The sequence below is a fragment of the Natrix helvetica genome (assembly GCF_964273705.1).
Source record: "Natrix helvetica genome assembly, chromosome: 1".
In the NCBI taxonomy this organism is placed as follows: Eukaryota; Metazoa; Chordata; class Lepidosauria; order Squamata; family Natricidae; genus Natrix; species Natrix helvetica.
Window position 1 is genome coordinate 162365662 of NC_138548.1, and position 20877 is coordinate 162386538.

Sequence of the window (20877 nt, forward strand, 5' to 3'; positions counted from 1 at the left end):
ACAGTGTCTCCTTAACTCTCAGTCCCCAGGTGTGCCTTGTGAAGAGGGGTGAAAGTTCTTCAAAGAATAACCAGAAACTCTTGAAAAAACCCTTTTGGGACAACCATGACCTGGATGACTGAGAATCTCCATAAACACAGAAGAAACTTAGGTTCTACTACTCAACCCTTCTTCAGCTTCTCTGCATATGAACTTGAAATTGCAATATGCGTAGCATCTATGGCAACCACAGGGAGCATAGAAATCTGCAAAGCTACTCTTTGGTTTGCAAACTGCTTTGATGTGATGGTTCAATTACACCACTGAATCAAGTCACACCTTTGAAGTTTTGCATAACGAAATGCACCTCACATTTACTCTGGTTTTTGGATCTCGGATCCAGTTGTTCAGCGGCGATCAGTTTCTACACTGTGGCTTTAGAAGCTGAAGCCCTAAAGGATACACCCTGAAGTCTTAATGCACTAGATGTATTATTCTTACTTCCTCTGCAAATAATAGAAACTGAGGGGGAGAGTGGGGAAGTGACAGAAGAAGCAGATTTCCCTCTTTATTTCAGGGTAATCGACAACTCTTTTAAAGGTGATCGCGCAACACAACCTTTTGAAATCTTCTGTTGAAGTTGATAGTTCATCTAAGTTTTAATGCTAGTGTAGGTGGCCGCAGATTATGAACACAGAGTAAGTAGCAATATCTCCTATCTTTGGAGAAGTGTCAAGATCTGTTTGAACGCCAAATGAGGTGGAATGTGGTCAGACGCTTTTGCTTTTAATATATTAATTTCTCTAACCACAGAGGGTGCAAATCTTGCACTTAGTTTAACAGAATAATTATCTGCCAAAAGTAGGCCAAAGGGTTTGCTGATTTAGGTAACCCACCGGATAAACTCCCAAAGAACTGAGCCGACGCCATTTGATAAAACTGAAGGTATTTTGTGCTCACTCACCCACAACTCATCGATGCGTTGCTGACATTCTGATGATGGGAGCTGTTAATCCAAACTATTGTGTTATTCATGCACACTTTGTTTGGGTCGTTCAGCTCTTGTTTTTCAATGTCGTATTGAATAAATGTGTCCGTCATGATCCCAAAAACAATCAGCATGGCTGGCTGGGCTGTTCCATGAAGAATGGCACAGATGCCCCCTGAAAGCATCATCAGCATCTCAGCCGAAGAAGCAAACCTGAACTGTAAGGAATAAGAGGCAGGGTTTGTTCATCGGTAGTTTTCACATCATTTGCTTTTATATTGAAGGAGTATATGAATCAATATTGGCTATTGGCTTTTATTATGAATTGCTTATATTGCTATATAATTATTACTGATTACACCAATATTTGCTGTTTGATATGATATGCTGCTAGAAATCACTTATTAAGAGTTAAGCTTTGTTATTGGCTTCTGCTTATATTATTGTATACTGTCAGAAATTAGTTGTTTTCTAGCCTAGCAAATTTTAACCTTAATAATGGGTGGCATCACTGCAAATGTTATCTCACTGCTGTGTCTCGCTTCTATTCTTGGCTTTCAAAGCTAGGGACATTCTTGAAAATATCAAATATGGGAATATCAGGCCCCGTGGATAAAGGAACCAAACTAGGGAATTTTCCTGGCTCATAAATCCTTAAAGCAGGGGTGTCCAAACTTGGGAACTTTAAGACTTGTGGACTTCAACTTCCAGAATTCCCCAGCCAGCCATGCTGGCTGGGGAATTCTGGGAGTTGAAGTCCACAAGTCTTAAAGTTCCCAAGTTTGGACACCCCTGCCTTAAAGCATTCTGCCAAAAAACAGCTTGGCAAAGGGAGGCTGCCAGCCCTTACACAAGGCTATAGGAATACTCCATAGATAAGGTAGACAGAGACAGGAGCTTGAACAAAAGAACACTTTAAAGATCACGTTGGTAACGAATCTTTGTCTCTGATTGGATAAACTTTGTTTCTATTTGCCTAAAATGTATATAATACTCTGAGCCACTCTTGCAATGGGTGGCTATTCCTTACATGCATTAGTTTGTATGATTTGGATATAGTTTTGTCACCCAGCTTTTGTTATGGCCATAAATAAAAGCTGATATTTTTGCAAGCCTCATCTCAAGTCTCACTCTCTTTGGCATTTAAGTGGCTCAGGGGAAACTGCTGGAACTTTACAATATTACTAATCCATTATTTCTATGAACAATGTAGCATTGCATCCTTTCAGGTGTAACAGGTCCCTGTTCCCAACTTCAGTTTGCAACAGAGGACTTTCTCAATTAAATCCCCCCCAACATAGATAATTGTAAGGATAATAATCCTCATTTAGTTACCACAAACTGGGCCCAGCAACTTTGGCCATTAACTGAAGTGGTTGTTGTTAAGTGAAATCATAACTATGCTTACAATCTTCAGATTTCTTTTGCTTTATAGACCTGCAAAGGATTGTTAATGTGAAGATTGATTTTTCATCACTGGTGTGACTGTGAAGAGTTGCTAAAGGAAGCAGATGCTAAATGAGGAGTACCAGTAAAATATTTAGGGAAGAAAAGAGACTTGATTTTGTGTGGTGAAATGACTGGGACTTCACTTTTGATTCTGAAAACCACTTTCCAGGGCAGACTTCTGTCGTTATTTCATTTCTGGTTTTAGTCTGTAAATGTTGAGGTTTGATTAAGTTAAGAGCTTCCCTTCTTCTCTTCTACCCCCTTGATTTGACACCATGGTTCACAACTGATGATACAGGAACTTAAGTTAGATACACAGACTTAAGAGGCTGTGTGCAGAATGTGTATACATGCATACAACCAACATACATGTATCTTTCTGTTCAATTGTATCTGATTCTCAGAGATTGCCTGGAGAAGTCATTGGCGAGGCTTTTCAAAACTGGTATGCGTAGACTCCTTCTTAGGGCTGAGAGAAAATGACTGGCCCAAGGACACCCAGATAACTTTTTGTCTAAGGTGGGACCAGAACTCCAATTTCTAGCCTGATGCCTCAACCTCCACCAAGGTGGCTCTCATAAATATAATAACAGAGAGTGCTCTCTTGGAAAACTGAACTTTTGCTTCTCTTTTGATTGGACGAGGTTCTGCGACAGATGAACTGGTGGGACTAGATAGAAACGTTTGTGAGCCTTGCTCTCAAGAAACATGCTATAATATGTGAGAAATAATGACAACCAGGAATGCTATTACCAGCTGAAAGAATCCAATTCGAATTTCATCTTTTTTCTTGTCTGGTATCCTTCAAAGAAAGAAAAAACATGGGGCATTATACATGTGGTTTCTCTCCTTCTACTGGTAGTAGATCTGCCAGGACCTTCTTCAGACATCCCAAGATGGAAGACAATGTGCGGCCCACTTCCAGCACACATGCCATAGGTACACCATCATGGTACTATCATGTGTTTGTTGCATTATGGTTGCACCGTGCACATTCTAAATTGTACCTGTTTTCTTGTAATCTGCTGAAAGTCATTTTGATTGCAGCAGCATGTAAATATGCTTCATAAATAAGTTGCCTAAGCATCGTTGCACAAATTCGGTTTTCCCAGGTGCCCAGATCTCATCAGTTAATTGATGGAACAATCAACCCTTTATAGTAACATATGAAAGAGTTTACACCCTTATTCTGATATCCATAACTCATTAGAAGGAAGTACCTTGCTGATGTATATTAAAATCAAAGGGGAATTTTGCTAATGGCTGCATAGGCTGGCAATTATGGGAGTTGTAGTATCAGATAATTGGGAAATAACAAGTTGGGGAAATTGATCTAATCTGAAGAGATAAGTTTGAATTCTCTGAAAAGGTCTAATTAGTAACTCACAACTGAATCATCACCGATTCATATCTTTACATTCTTATTCAGCTTCTTTACTTTTTGAACTTTTTGCATATTAGCTACTCCTGGGACTTACTGCAGTCCCAAGTGATTCTGCAGTTGCCTTGCACTTGAGCAAATTTGAAAGAGCTGGAGAAACACTGGAACTTTAAGAAGCATTCGTATAACCTGACTTTCCAAATTGTGGGGAGTAATTGTCCCATGTTATATAAAAGTATTTAATATGCTAACTCTGGGCTCCAGGTATTTTTTTGAAAAAAAACCTGAATACAGACTAGAACTGGGTCAGAAGAAGGCAACAAAATGAAAATAGAGGACAAGTCCTAATAAGGTTCTGGGGAAAGAAGGCTGAGGAGATGACATGATAGCAGTGGTGAAATTCTTTTTTTAATTATTATTATCGGTTCTGTGGGTGTGGCTTGGTGGTCGTGGCAGGGGAAGGATACTGAAAAGTCTCCATTTCCACCCCACTCCAGGGGGAAAGATATTGGAAAATCTCCATTCCCACTCCACTCTGGGGCCAGCTGGAGGTGGTATTTGCCAGTTCTCCAAACTACTCAAAATTTCCGCTATCAGTTCTCCAGAACCTGTCAGAGCCTGCTGAATTTCACCCCTGCATGGTACCACTCTGAGTTCTGAGGAAGTACCTTGTAGAAAAATGACCCTGTGTGATTTTCTGCAGGACTAGATTTTTAAGTTACAAGAGGACAGATTTTGTACATTGGAAAAAAAAACCTGCTTCATGATAAGAATACTTCAGGAACCGAACAATATCCTCAAAGGGGACTCAAGTTATTGCTTTTGCAAACCAATGGTTGGACTCAGTGATCTAACGAAGTGGTCTTCTGATTAGGATTTTGTAATCCTCGTCCTGAAGTAGATAAGGGAAATGATTGACATACTGAATGGTTACATGAGGACATGCAGGCAACTGTTTCCAGGGAAAAGAGAAAAATGCGGTAGATAATTAGTCCAAAGGCTATGATTCAAAGGGTAAGAGTATTTTCTAAAGAATGGGTTGATATTTTAAGCAGAAGCCAACCAGTTCAGGCATCTGTATGAGGACTATTTAATATTTTGCATTACCATATTAAAATGTTTTATTCTCTTGGCATTATTCCATCCTGCCTCCACCCCCCAAAAAAAGCTTAATGGAGTGAATGAAATCAGCAAATGCACTTTTAGAAAAGAAGAAAAATGGTCTTACTTGTGTTCCTTTGCATTGTTCTTTGAAGAGGCTTCATGCTTCCCACCAAAATTCCTGCAAAAAGCAATACATTTTTCTCACCGGGAGCAAGATTAACGGTCCAGGTCTGTTCAGAGTCAATCCCACAGATAACCTTCCTCCAAATATAGTCTGCAGCTTTTTTGTGTTTGTGTATGTGTGTGAGTTCAAAAAGAATATTATCTTTAAAAGAAATATTATTTGAAAAGCCTTGAGATACAAAGAAAGAGGGTTTTATTCAGAATGAGCTTTAAATTGAATCGAAAGCCTGTTTCAGTGTGGTCTTTTTTTTTTCTTCCCTTCAAAAGAGAGTGGGATTCAGGACCAAGCTTAGCACACTCGGCACGCTGATTATTGATGGAGGTTGAGCACAGCGGAAAAACTGGCAGGAGTGGGAAGGAGGGGAAGGGTTGTCCAAATCTCCAACAGAATACTTTACTTTGGACAAAGCACTCCTTTGATGCTGAGCAACAGGACTCTGGCTTCTAAACAGCAGAGCAAAACAGCTGCTTTGTTGGAGTTAGTGGATTGAAGCAAGGGCATACACCAGGGGTGTCAAACTCAAGGCCTGTGGGCCGCATTAGGCCTGCAGGGTGCTTAGATCTGGCCCACCCTAGAAACAGCAAAGGATCAGCCTGCAGTGCTTCTGCATGGCCCTCCCAAGCTCTGTTTTCAGCTGTGACAGCCTCCTGTAGCCCTCTGCTGGCTCTCTGCCAGTGAAAATGGAGTCCAGGCAGGGCGCTCGCAGCCCTCTGAGCTCCATTTTTGCCAGTAGAGGGCTACAGGAAGCTGTTGCGGCTGAAAACGGAGCCTCAACGAGTGACATCAAGCTGGCTACACCCACCGTGGTCACGCCCACCCTGGCCACACCCACCATGACCACTCCCAGCCCCTCTGAGATCAAACACAGTCCTGATGCGGCCCTCAATGAAATTGAGTTTGACACCCCTGGCAGACACATATAGAAGGCTATTCCTAGCTAAGGAAAGCCTTAGAATAGGCCGTTTGCATTGCACAAAATGCCTCAACGAAGTCACATGCCTCACAGAGGACCTTCACAAGGGGTGGGAACCAACATGCTCAGAGGATCCAAGAGTCTGGCAGAGAGCAAAAATAACTCAGAATAAAAATGTTGAGAGATAAGCATGCTCAGAGACCAAGGGATGTAGGAAGGGGATGAGGAGAGAAGGGAGGCAGAGAAAATGAGCGGGAATGTCCCAAGAAATAGCCAAAGTAGATGACATCTGGAAGAATTAGAAGCTCCAAATCCAACATGTTTTGCAGGTCTCACTTCTACACCCTTCTAGAGCTCTGACTTACTTTGCTTTGCTGATGCCGTTATCTGTTGGGGAAGAAATACATGGAAGTTAATATGGAAGTGAAATCTTTAGTCAGATATTTTTCTTTCTCCTACCCATCACTGTATGCATATACTTGCTTTTGGCTTTCTTCAGTACATTGATCTTTTCGTTAAGCAATGCAGTGCTTGATTGAGGATTCCCCTGACATTTGAGCTCATGACTTTTGTAAAAATGGGAGAATAGACCAAATTGAAACATCTTCAGTTTTGGTTCTGTTTCACTAAACTGGTTCCTTATGTGTGAGGAAGAACAATGCCGATTTTAGTTTTGACCTTTTGTCAAGAGATGTGGGAGGAAAACTACTTCTTCTTCTTCTTCAAGTAGGAGGAAAACTACTTCCTCAAGGAAAAAACAATACAGTTGCCTTTTGAAAAAGTATTTTTGAGATAGGAGGAAAACTGGCTTTCCACATTTCCCTAATTCAGAAATCTGTGTCTGGCACCTCTGCAAACCCCTTATGCTTTTGGTTATCTTGCCTTTGCCTACTCAAACATCTAACTCTGCCCATTTTATAAAGCATTTTATTTTAGATTTCCACCCTGCTTTTCTGGTTGGTTGGTTTTTAAAAAAAAATAACCATGAAGACTTAACGGTGAGTTAAAACGTTAATATAGTAAAAATTGGAGTTGAAATTAAACATTAAAATGCATTAACTGTTAAAAGATTGGTAGAAGAGATGCCTTTTTTCTATCTTCCTGAATATTGAGCCAAACACAGCTTCCCAGGGAGTGTCTCCTTCCACCTGAGAACTTCTCAGAAGAAGGACCCTTCTAGTTTTGGCAGTAGGGAAGGGAGAGGGTCCTTAAAAAGACCTTTTCTACTGACCTCACTAGGTAACCAGGCAGGTGGATCAGTGGGTGGCATGCTGCCGGTTCGCACCGGTTCGGGTGAACCAGTAGTGTCTGTGGCACGAGGCTCCGCCCACCCACCCAGACATCATCAAGGACCTTCTGCGCATGCTCAGACGTGCGCGTTCCCGCTACCAAACCAGTAGTGAAAAAAGTAGAATACCATCTCTGAGGTGGATAGTAAACACCTGGACTCCAAGCCATTAAGAGCTTTAAAGATAATAGTCACATCTTAAAGGCTAGATGTTTGATAAAGATAATGTCACTTTTAAAAAAAGCAAAATCAGCCTATATACTGTGAATATATGGGCTACTGCAATTTACATGTATACATTTTCGTGACTAACAGGGCCTGCGCAGGACTTTGGATTTTAGAGCAGAGCTGTCAAACTTTCAGTGCGCAGGCCGAATGCATCACATGCTGGCCACATTCACCCCCATTTTAGCGAAGCGGGGAAAGGTTGTGATATTTCACTGGACAACAACATGTCATCACGAGTTTGACAACCCTGATTTAAAGGGGAAAATATGCTTCATAGGGCATGGATTTTTCATGCAAAATATGGAGATGTTCTTCTGGGAGAAGATGCAACTTTATAAAGCTGCTGAGAGAGGTTTTTTTTTTAGTAAACTCAGTGGATCCGTTTTGTTGTTTTCCTTTATGCGAGCACTATTCTACCCCTGAAAGCCGTTGACAACTATTATTTATGCCAAAAATGAGCAATCAGCCCTTTCATGACCATCTAATTCAACACACATTTGTTTAAATAGACAAAAAGGGAGAAGATTTGAGTTATGTCGCTGTGAATTAGGATCTAATCTATTGTTAATGGTACTTTATTGTAATAAACAATGGCCATACAATAAACTATAATCAAGGAATGATACAAACAAATCAGGTTTACTAATTACTATACAAAGTCAAGAAAGGCTTACGTGACTCATTTGATTCAAAGGCCAAATTATCTTCTCCAATTCTCTTAATGCTGTACAAAGTAACTGGTTCAGGCATGATTGGTTTCTTTCAATTCCTACAAAGATCCAAGAAATTGTGATTCTGTTGTGGGCTAATATCAAACCATACAATGACTTTGATATCCCTAACAGGTCTCTCTGTGACAGCCATTTATTGATTAAAAAATAGTAATCAAAATTTGTTAGTAGGTTGAATCTCAACAATAAATACCCACAGTATAAATAACTTTGAAAACAATATTTAATAACTGAACTATGGATAAAATAATACAATACAATAATGTAAGTGTCAAGCCACATAGGCAGTGGTGGGATTCAGCCAGTTTGCACCACTTTGGGAGAACTGGTTGTTAACTTTTTGAGCAGTTTGGTGAACTGGTTGTTGGAAGAAATCATTAGTGCAGAGAACCGGTTGTTAAATTATGGTATTTGAATCCCACCACCGCATGTTGGGTTTTAAATGTCAAAACAAACCCTTTGAATTGTCAAGGTGACTAACAGGAAGACAGGGCAGAGGCCCAGGACACCAAGTGTACTGTGCTCATCTTGGTAATTTTCTGGCAACAAAGATGATTAGGGGACTGGAGGCTAAAACATACAATGAACAGTTGCAGGAACTGGGCATGGCTAGTCTACTGAAGAGAAGGACCAGGGCAGACATGATAGCAGTGTTCCAATATTTGAGGGACTGCCACAGAGAGGAAGGGATCAAGCTGTTTTCCAAAGAACCTGAAGGCCAGACAAGGAATAATGGATGGAAACTGAACAAGGAGATATTCAACCTGGAAATAAGGAGAAATTTTCTGACAGTGAGAGCAATCCATCCATGGAACAGAAGTTGCCTTCAGAAGTTGTGGGAGCTTCATCACTGGAGGCTTTCAAGAAGAGCCTGGACTGTCATCTGTCAGAAATGGTGTAGGGCTGTTTGGGCAGGGGAGTTGGACTAGATGATCTACAAGGTCCTTTCCAACTCTGTTAATCTGTATCTAAACATCTTGGCTTAATGTCTGGAAGTATGGAGAATTGATTGGGGTGAAACATACCGAGGGCGAACCCTGAGAAGTTGGAATTAATTGTTTGTTCATTATGAATCCCTGACATTTTCATTTGTGTCTCTTGATTGGGGTAGTACTTATAGATGATGCTGGACAGGCAAGTTGAGGGGGTATGGCCAGCATGACAATGGCAGCATAATCTGGGTGAGAGGATCTCACAACAATGACGCGTGCCCTTATCACCAATCTCCTGAAACCAAAGACCACTTGGAAGCTTCAATTAGTATTGAGTTGTTCAATTAGGTTGAATCTCTCCTTGTTCAGTTTCCATCCATTATTCCTTGTCTGGCCTTCAGGTTCTTTGGAAAACAGCTTGATCCCTTCCTCTCTGTGGCAGTCCCTCAAATATTGGAACACTGCTATCAGGTCTGCCCTGGTCCTTCTCTTCAGTAGACTAGCCATGCCCAGTTCCTGCAACTGTTCATTGTATGTTTTAGCCTCCAGTCCCCTAATCATCTTTGTTGCTCTTCTCTGCACTTTTTCTAGAGTCTCAACATCTTTTTTATAGTGTGGTGACCAAAACTGGACAGTATGTTGACAGTATCACTTGTGTGGTGCTGGTTGGTGATGTAAAACAGACTGCGTTTGTACATCACCAAACCCCAAATCATTGGATGTTCTCTTCCAGCAGTTTCAGGAAAATATCTGAGAGTATTGAAAAGTTGAACATCACTTGCAATCAGCACTTAACAAAAAAACAAAACAAGCATTCAACTATTTATAAATAGAATTGATATTTAACTGTTCCAAGGAGGAAATTAGCAATTTGTAGCCTACTCTGTCTCCATACATATTCGTGTAAATTTGAAGGGCTTGTGTCTGAATAATTGTCTCTGTTCAGTGAACCTACAACCAATTGTACATGTCCTTGCATCCTGTATTACCAATACTTTAAGTAGTAAATGATTAACACCTAATGAAATGTACTGGAAAAGACCCATCGCTAACTCACTTTAAGTAGTCCACCTTAAAAGATCGATAGATAAATTGTTGCTTCTAAACAACCCCCACAAATCCTTGCTCTTTGTCAGCATGACTGGGTTCATTGGAACTAAAATTCAAAACATCTGGAAGAGAGCAGGTTACTTATCTTTGCTTAATGGAATTGAATCATGGTGGCGGTCCAACAATTTGCTAGCATATTGCTATGATGTTCTATCTCTCCCCGCTTTTTACTTTATATTTTAGGACTGATCTATTTTATGCACAGCGGTCGGATTTATCCACAAAAACAAATGCCAGATGTTGCTTTAAATTGTTGGAAGAAATGTCCTTCTGGGTTCAGTTCCAGGTGGGGGGAAAAAGACACTGGAAACATGGAGGCTGCTTGGAAAAATGGTTTAATGGTGGACAGGATAACATGGCTTGAGTTCATGAACAGAAAAGGGGGATTCACATGCTTTCAGATGTTGGGTGAAGAAGAAAAAAGAGTGAGATGCTGAAAGTCCCTGGTTTTATGCCCTCTCTGGCCTTTGATCTTGAGCTTGTATTCTAAATGGTTGTCAGACTCCCATGGGGCCATGCAGGGGCAACTCTCTAGGCTGTGTTGAGTCCAAGTTTGGTTGAGTATTGCTTCTTCCCAGGTGCCCTGTGGTGAGATGGGTAAAGGTCTAATACTATCATGCCTTAATCCCATCACCCTGGAGCTGAATGGGGATCTTTGTTATGTAGAATAGACTGGCTCAGGCATTTTAATGGCCCATTGACAAAGGTGGGGGTTATTAAGAGTGAGTCTGTTTCCTACCTAAAACCATGCATCTCCATTTCTGATCCAGGGAAATATAATATTCTGCCTTTTCAATATTTCCCAGGATATTTCATTTTTCTAGGAGAGGGGTGGGTTTTAACTTCCTACAAAACTAAACAGATCCATACATGAGGGCTTTGTGCAGCAGGTGAACAAAACATATTTCTTTTGTCCCTCGTCCTAGATTTTCCTATCAGCTCCATTCTGCTGGAATAACCATGGGTCTCTCAAAATATTATTTTCTGTTTTTAAGCCATAGACTCTACAAGCGTTTGTTCAGATCACTTCTACACCGTTTCCAACAATCTAACAATCCTTTGCATTCTTAATTTGACTAAGACATGGCTTGACTTTCTTACATATGTCCAGCCAGCCCCCCTCGTTGCCCAATAGATATCTTTATAATGTTTTGAATTCCATACTGTGATTACCAAGAAGCTACATTGTTGGAAATGCATGTTATTTATTTATTTTCACTTCCTCATCTCGCTTTTTTGCCATTTGTTACTTAAGGTTTATTTTTTAAAAACTCCTGTCCTGATGCTGATTTTTCTCCCAAGAGCAAATACTAATCCGAGTAAGATTCAACTGAAATGTTGCAATGAGGGATTGTTTGCACTGACTTCCAAGATGTCCACATCCACTCCATATTTGCTAGTCCTCCTTGGTCTTTTTCAGCCAGATTCACTCCATAAATCATGCTTGGATTATTCATCTTGCATTCAAGAGGAAAAGTGGAGGCTTGCTTCCCCCCCCACCACCAAATTGGCTTCGTAAAGGCAGCATGTCTTAGCTTTTCAAAACAAGAGAAGGGATGGCACAGAGACTGTCCAAGCAGAGCTGCCAAAGCAGCCTAAACCCCAAAGCAGTCCGATCTAATTAATTCTTCAAGTCTGGAATATGATTTGGGAAAACAAAAAACAGAACTCACTGGCATGTGGTTTGATTTCCACTCTGTGCTGCCTTAAGGAAAACTTTATCCCCTCTCAAGGTTATCTTTCTGCTGTGCTTCAGAGCAGGGGTCTCCAACCTTGGCAACTTTAAGCCCGGTGGACTTCAACTCCCAGAATTCCAGCTTTAATGGCTGGGGAATTCTGGGAGTTGAAGTCCGCAAGGCTTAAAGTTGCCAAGGTTGGAGACCCTTGCTTCAGAGCACAGATGCAGAGGGCCATGTTTGGTGGGGACCACTTTGTGCTGGGAGGAGTAAACTCCCAGCATTCCACTCCTGAAATATGGCTGCAAAAGAACTGATTTCCTGACATGGGAAGTTTTTTCAAGGTGGAAAACAAGAATCATTCGTGTCCCGAAGGCTCCCTGTTTATCCTCCCACTCTTTAAAAAATGATGGTACGGTTTCAATTGGAACCTAACCAACTCCTCCCTGCTAGCATCATCGCCCTTCAAGAAGTGTTATTTATATTTTCCCAGTGGGCTAGGAAAATACATCTTCTTAGTAATCCAGTCATGGGACCTTAAGGCTCTTCTCTTTTTTCTTTTTTAAAGTTTTTTTCAATCATTTTAAATAAGATCTATGGATACAATTTCTCTAGCAGAACATTGTTGAACATATTGTCCCTCCTAACAGCTTTACACTGAGACTCCCCTCTTTTGGAGACAGTGATCCAAGTTTCACCCAAGATGGAATAAAATGCTGGGTCTGAGTTTAGCTGGAATAGTCACACATCTCTCAAAACATTATTTTCTCTTTTTAAGCCACAGATTCAACAAGCATTTGTTCAGATCGCTTCTACACTGTTTCCAACAATCCAATAAAGCATTATCCAATAATTCTTTGCATTCGTCATTTGATTAAGACATCCTTATATACAACCAGCCCTTCATTGCCCAATAAATATCTTTACAATGTTCTGAATTCTATACTCTGGTTACCAAGAAACTAAATTGCTGGAAATGTATGCTATATTTTTAAAACCCTTCCTGTTTTTTTGCAATTTGTTTGCTATTTAAGTTCTTTTTAATCCCATCCCTTTCACAGATATACTAATTCGCCTTAAATGTTTAACACAGATAAGTCTAATTGTTGATCACACAACCTCAACCAGTTGGACAGCAGAAGATAACACAAGGCCCTAAATCTTTTCCAATGTGTTGCATGCTGTCTCTTCTTATTTTTTTAAACAGGGTTTTAAATGAGCCTTGCAAGAGATGATTCCAAGACTCAAAATGGCTTCTAAGAATTGGGAAAGGGCTAATAGTTGGGGGCATCAGAATTTGAAGATGCTTCCATACAGGGCATCCTTGAGTCCATGCTTCTCTATCTGGAAATCTTTCTATTTCCATTATTTGCTACAGCGTTGGAAGAAATGTCCATCTGGGTGCAGCTTCAAGTGGGGGAAAAGACACTGGAAACATGGAGGCTGCTTGGAAAGATGGTTTAATGGTGGACAGGATAACATGGTTTGAGTTCCTGAACAGAAAAGGGGGATCACATGCTTCCAGATGTTGGGTAAAGAAGAAAAGAGAGACCAAGATGCTGAAAGTCCCTAGTTTTATGCCCCCTCTGGCCTTTGAACCTGAGCTTGTATTCTGATTGGTTATCAAACTCCCATGGGGCCATGCAGGGGAAACTCTCTAGGCTGTGTTAAGTCCAAGTTTGGTTGAGCATTGTTTCTTCCCAGGTGCCCTGTGGTGAGATGGGTAAAGGGCTAATGCTATCATGCCTTAATCCCATCACCCTGGAGCTGAAGGGGGATATATTTGTTATGTAGAAGAGACTATCTCAGGCAATTTAATGGTCCATTGACAAAGGTTGAGGCTCTTAAGATAGAGTCTGTTTCCTGCCTAAAAGAATATTTCTCCGTTTCTTATCCAGGGAAATATAATATTCTGTCTTTTCAATATTTCCCAGGATATTTCATTTTTCTAGGAGTGGGGTGGGTTTTCACTTCCTACAAGAGCTTGTCAATGTAGAAACTGTGCACTGAAATATGGCAACATCACAATAGTTGGAGTGTACTTCCTCAGTCACAACATATCTGCTGGCTAAAAGGACAATCTTACTTAAATCCAAATTTTATTTCTAAAGCCCCATCTTGACTGTCTCTGGCCAAAGGGAACCTAAGACAAGAGAATAGTATTCAGAAAGCAATTACTAGCAAATTGGGACATTCATATTCTGCCTTCATTGCTCGGCCTCTTACTGGCTGCTGGCTTGGCAAGGGAACCAAAAACAGAGGTGGTATTCAGCAGGTTCTGACCAGTTCTGGAGAACCGGTAACGGAAAGTTTGAGTGGTTCAGAGAAATGGTAAATACCACCTCTGACTGGCCCTGCCCTCATCTATTCTTTGCCTCCCGAGTCCCAGCTGATCGGGAGGAAATGGGGATTTTGCAGTGTCCTTGCCACGCCCACCAAGTCATGCCCACCAAGCCATGCCATGTCCACCAATCCACGGCGACAGAACCGGTAGTAAAAAAAATTTGAATCCTGCCACTGAAAAGCAGTGGGCAATGCTGCCTAACAAACTACCTAAGGCACACAAACTGATCTATGGTAACAACGTACACTAGCAACAAGGACACCCTTAAAAACAAACAAACCAGAAGCAGCTTTTTTTTAAAAAACAAACACAATGATGTCCAAAGGAGAGATGAGGAAGTCAGACTGACGAAAATGACATTATAATCTGTTGATACAAGCCCTGCCTGCTTTCTAGATGCATCATGAAGTTTCACGCACAGCCAGAAGTGGTGGAGTTTGCAACAGAAAGGGACAGCACTGTTTGAGTCACTCTGTCATAAATAGCAGGTTTGTTCGTGGACCCTGGCAGAGGGATTTAGTGCATGAATGAGAGAAGGCTAAATACTACAGTTGGGGAAACACCCTGTGTTTAAAGCAAAATACACGAATGGAGAAATACGTTGGGAAGGGAAGGCTATGGATGGGAGCCAAAACAAGAAAGCCAGCACTATTGACACATTAAAAAATAATAGATCAATCAAAGTTAATTGAGTCAACATAGCATGACTGAGTGGCACAGCCAGTGAGGACACGGGAGTAGTAACACTGAAGCAATAGGTTGACTCATATGAATGTGTGTATTTCTATCTATGCCTCATACAATCTCACGTCTTATCCAAGACACTGTGATTAGGGCAACGGATGATCTTCTAATCTGCCAAGCCCTAAAGCCAATTCTCTTATTCCCTCTCGCCATCATGGCATTTAATGCAAGCAAGCAGTCTTCTTTTCATCATTGTATTTTGGACACGTTATGCAAAGACCTGGCTCTCTTTGCCAATCCATAATGTTGCAAAAGGTAGACAGAAAGAAAATGATGACCAACAACAAGGTGGATGGACACGATTCCAGCAACAATGGGTGTAACATTGGAGGGCTTGAAGGGCTAGGTTGGGAAGTGATTGTCCTGGACAAGTTCTGTTCATGTACTCTCTAAAAGTTGACACCAACTTGATAGCATGTAATAAACGCAACAGAGATATAAACCTCAGTATGTATATGAACCCAGAAAAAGATATGCAGTGGAAACATTTCATATGTGTGTGTACATTATTGTACACACATGTACACACACACACACACACACACATACACATTTACATAAACTGAATGTAAACATGACAAATGCGCCATTTAAATTGGCACATAAATGCAATTCATACCTCTGGTCTGAATTGTTAGTTCTTGAGCTCTCAAAATGTATAACATAATAACAGAAATGCAGTATCCAAGATGCTACATTGCTTTCTTTAAAATATTCCACTGTGTAGATTATGAGTTATTTTTCCTTTCAGGAATGAACATAAAAGGGTGGGTTAGATGTGGGAAATAATGCAAGGGGATCTCCACCACCCATGCTGTCTTATTTATTTATGTGTTTATTCAGTTTATACGGCTGCCCATCTCACAAAAACAGCTCTGAGTAGTTAATACAACATAACCATTCCAAATAAAGAACAAACAATAATATAAAAACATATAATGGCAATTCAGGATAAGAACCAATCAACAGCAACCAAAAGTAGCACATTAGAAGTTTAATTAACCTCTCAACCTCTCCATTTAATTTAGACACCACCACCCCAGCACATACGGATATTTAAAATATTAAAACATCAGATCCTCGATTTCCCACATCATATATAATTCTGTTTTAATATAGTCTAAAAATGGGAGGCCAGTGGCTTTTCAATACAAATAAATATTGTGAATTCCATTCTTACATCTTACTGAATGATCCTTATGTGGTCTTACTGTATAATATATTTTAGAATATGTTTTCATTCATATTTCTACTGCCTGTCATTAAAGGAACAGTTTAGAAAACCCATCCATTCTATCCACACATATATTTCTTACCTAATATCATTCATCCATATGAAACAGAATTTCATAGATTTTCTTTTTAAAAATATGGACTTTACACTATTAATGGAGCAAGCACCTTTATTCCGTCAAATTATAGCAAGACTGTGAGAATCCTGTCACAATAATTTTAAAACGATTTCCTTTAGCTTGTTCAAGGTGTGCTATTTTTAACATTCTTTTTTCCCTAAGTCTAAAATAATAATAATAAAATTACTCACCCAATGAGGTTTTGAGAAACAAAAAGAAATACGTATCAAATATTCCAATGCTGTCGCATTAACCAATAATGCGTCTGTTCATTTTCAATGTCCACCAACTTTTGCATAGTAACTTAGTGGTCAGGAATTAAGCCTCCAATGTTGTCCACGATTATTTACCTATAGGTCAGTAGCCGCACAGACACCCAAGTTCATTGACATCCCATGTAGAATTTTAACTTGATCGCTGCATCACACAGCTGAATAGCCAATTTGGGATGGAGGTGGGAAGGGGTAGATAAGGAAATGCATTGAAATGTTTATTCTCAAGCCAGGGAAGACAAAATGATGAATTTTCTACCATTTAACTCAATTATTACATTACATTGCGTACCGGGCTACTGCCACGCAATTCTGTAAGAAAAATAAAAATGAAGTTAGAAGTTTGACATTTTTCTCAGCGTCCTCTTGCCTTTTGAAAATGACAGGTAGTCCTCGACTTACAACAGTTCATTTAGTGATAGTTCAAACTTACGACAGCACTGCAAAAAGTGATTTGTGACTGTTTTTCACACTTGGGAATGTTGCAGTAGCGCCGTGGTCCCTTGATCAAAACTAAAACGCTTCGCCACTGACTCATATTTATGACAGTGGCAGTGTCCCCGGGTCATGTGATCACCTTTGGCAACCTTCTGACAAGTCAATGGGAAAGCCAGATTCACTTTACGTACCACTTAAGTGTCACTAACTTAAGAACTGCAGTGATTCACTTAACAATTGTAGCAAGAAAGGTTGTACAGTTGGGACAAAACTCACTTAACAAATAAGCTTGCTTAGCATCATAAAGTTTAGACTCAATTGCAGTTGTAAGCTGAGGACTCCCTGTATTGCACTTGGCAGAGGTGGTATTCAGCAGGTTCTGACTAGTTTTAGAGAACCGGAAGCAGAAATTTTGAGTAGTTCGGAGAACCAGTAAATACCACCTCTGACTGGCCCAGCCCCCATCTATTCTCTGCCTCCCGAGTCCCAGCTGATCAGGAGGAAATGGGGATTTTGCAGTGTCCTTCTGCCACGCCCACTAAGCCACGCCCGCCAAGCCAAGCCAAGCCAAGCCAAGCCAAGCCAAGCCAAGCCAAACCAAGCCAAGCCAAGTCAAGCCAAGCCAAGCCAAGCCTGCCAAGCCAAGCCCACAGAACTGGTAGTAAAAAATTTGAATCCCACCACAGGCACTAGGTCAGCGATCTCCAACCTTTAGGACATGTGGACTTGAACTCCCAGAATTCCTCAGCCAGCTGGCTGAGGAATTCTGGGAGTTGAAGTCCACAAGTTTTAAAGTTGCCAAGGTTAGAGACCCCTGCACTAGGTCATGTTGAAAACTAAGGTTAAAGAACACCGTTTCTTTGAGGAAATTAGCATATCCATGCTCTTGTTTTCCATTTGGTGTTGGAACAATTAACCCACCCATTTTTACTGCAAAGCTCCATCTTCTTTTAAAATCTAAAATCCCTCCCCCCCCCACCTCACAAAAAGAGATCCAGAAGTCAGATTCTCCCCTAGGGGGGAATTTACTCCCTTTGGAATTCAATATTTCAGAGAGTAGGCTTCCTTTTCATCCAAACGCTTCATGACAGCAAACGCAGAAAGAATTCGGTCAGGTCCCTTGATTCCTCCTGTTATTTTTATACTCTTTCAGAACTTTCAGCGGTCCTATAAAGTCACCATCGACTTTCAGAAGACAGGAATGACCAAATGGAGGGATGAAACTTTCTCCTTTAAATCATGCCCTGGGAACAAAGCAAAGCCAATATCATGGGGGTAACAGTGAGATTATAGTGCCATTTTATGTTATGAATGATTATGGTTGCGTTATATATAAAACACAAGAAATAAGAACAACTAGACACAAGGACAGTTTTTTCCTGCATGCCATCACTCTGCTAAACAACTAATTCCAACAGCACTGTGAAACTATTTACTAAGACTGTGTTACTATTATTCTTCTCATCCTTCCTAGTACCTTTCTCCTTTTCTACTTAGGAATATAAACTTGTTGCTTGTATCTTTACGATTTATAATTTAGTTCCCTAGTATGATTTTGATTGCTTATTTAGTATCCTATGACTATCACTAAATGTTGTCTTATCTTATGATTCATGATGAATGTATTTATGACTACTATGATCATGATTTATCACTTATATCTTTCATGTACACTGAGAGCTTATGCACGGAAGACAAATTCCTTGTGTGTCCAATCACACTTGGCCAATAAAGAATTCTATTCTATTCTGTTCTGTTCTTAAATCAGCTACTTGTGTCTCTCTTTAAATTCCTCCCTCCTCCCCCAATCAATTCCTTTATAAACCTGAAGGTATGTTTATCGAATTGTATTAAAACAGAGTATCAGGAATGATACACATTTAAAAACATACAATAGCAATAGCACTTAGACATATACTGCTTCACAGTGCTTTTACAGCACTTTCTAAGCAGCTTACAGAGTCTGCATATTGTCCCCAAAAGTCTGGGTTCTCCTTTTACCGACCTTGGAAGGATGGAAGGCTGAATCATCCATAAGCCGGTCAGGATCGAACTCCTGGCAGTTGGCAGAGTCAGCCTGAAACACTGCATTCTAACCACTGTGCCACAGTGACTTCCTAATGTTATTGATTTGGTTGCATTTGACTTAAAGCCCACTGTTTGCTCCAAGTTGCACAATAAAAATAGCCAGCAATGCAGGAAAATTGGACGAAAGCAAAAAAAATGAACATAACAATCATAATTTAAAAGGTAACATGTGCAGTACTGTTACAAGGGTCTTTTTAAAGCAACTCAAAATACAGTACCTCACTGAAGATGGGTGGGTTCAGATTTTTTTTAACCAGACGGAATCAAACAAACACATGGGCAAGTCACCTTTTCCTATATATTGATAAACAGCTCTCCAAAAGCAAGAGCATCTCTGAAAGGAGCCCCTCAGCATATCTTATTGTCTAGTTAGGATCAAAGCCATATAGCCACGATGGCGAACCTATGGCACATGTGCCATAGGTGGCACACAGAGCCCTCTCTGCTAGCACATGCACAGTCGCCCAAGTGAGATTTCCGTGGCGTATCTTTCGTGAGCTTGTTTCCCTGCAAATGACAAAACAGAAGCTCACAAAAGAAGAAGATCTTACCTCTTGCTGCACTGCTGGTGTTGGGATGCCTTATCTCCCACCAGCCAGCTGGTCTTCGGGTCTCCGCTGCGCATGTGTGCATGCCGGCGGGTGTGTACATCCATGCGTGCGCACAAACCTTTCAGTTTGGGCAAGTGCACCCATTGCAGTTTGGGCACTCTGTGCTTAAAAGGTTCACCATCACTGCCATATAGGATTCAAAACAACATCTTAATTGTGCTGAGAAAACAATGGGCAATGAATGCTTATTCAGAGCTACCAGTTCTGAGGTGCAACAATTAGAACAACCCCTAGATGGCAGCACAGAAATCCAAAAAGCACTAACTTTTTGGCGCCATCTTATGACCACCTGGATTGCTGCAGCTCAGATTTGGTCATGCTAGTATCTTTTGAAGTGGGCAGAAATGACACATGCCACTATAGATTAAATTGGGATTTCTTACAATTTATTTAGAGGGGGCAAAAGTTGTTTATCATTTGGCTGTGTATACATCTGACCCATAGATCATAGCTCATTGCTCAATTTCATTATGCTGAGTTGCAATTGGTTCCAGGTAACCCACACACTATATCCTGAAAGAAGTGAAATTTTGGGCTCACTTTTTCTGACTCTTTTTCAAATTCTGAGATGACTTGTGCCAATGCCCATCTGATGGAGCTGAAAACAATTCCTCAGAGGAGGAGGGGGGAAGAGGAAGGGAAGAACCCTAGGCTGGGGCAAACCTAATCCCTTAAATCATCACCCCCAAATGAGCAAACCCTCTTTAGAGTTGCTCCTTCCAAAGCATCCTGTAGTGATAGGCCATCTCAGGTAGGAAGTTTACAAAACACAGTCCCAAAGTACAATGGTTAGATCACCAACATCCACTGCTACATCACCTGGTCCCCCTCCACAATCACACATTTAGCTCTAATTGGCAAAAAAAGAAGTAATAATAGTAACCATTTAAAATGTTGTGTTCTGAAAACAGAAGTGAGTTATCCAACCATTGATAAATTGTCTGTTTCTACTAAGTCTTTGAAGGTCCTGCCCTCACCTCTTGAGTTTGGTTTTCTAGCTTTTTGAATAGATGCTGTTGTTCCTTCTTTCTAAGACTACCCATTGATCTATTTGCCTTTGACTGC

General features: G+C 40.6%; 1 protein-coding gene across 1 annotated transcript in view; it reads right to left on the reverse strand.

The window, feature by feature from the left end:
• The window catches only part of ABCB11 (ATP binding cassette subfamily B member 11), a 99896-nt gene extending 83170 nt beyond the window's left edge, over positions 1 to 16726 (reverse strand). The window contains exons 1-6 of the mRNA XM_081934168.1: positions 16595 to 16726; positions 8189 to 8283; positions 6364 to 6385; positions 5026 to 5079; positions 3170 to 3218; positions 944 to 1185 (exon numbers count right to left, since the gene is read on the reverse strand). Coding sequence (XP_081790294.1) covers positions 944 to 1185; positions 3170 to 3218; positions 5026 to 5079; positions 6364 to 6385; positions 8189 to 8264 — 443 coding nt within the window. The 5' untranslated portion in view covers positions 8265 to 8283; positions 16595 to 16726. The remainder of the gene's footprint in view (positions 1 to 943; positions 1186 to 3169; positions 3219 to 5025; positions 5080 to 6363; positions 6386 to 8188; positions 8284 to 16594) is intronic.
• Between the last annotated feature and the right edge of the window lie 4151 nt (positions 16727 to 20877).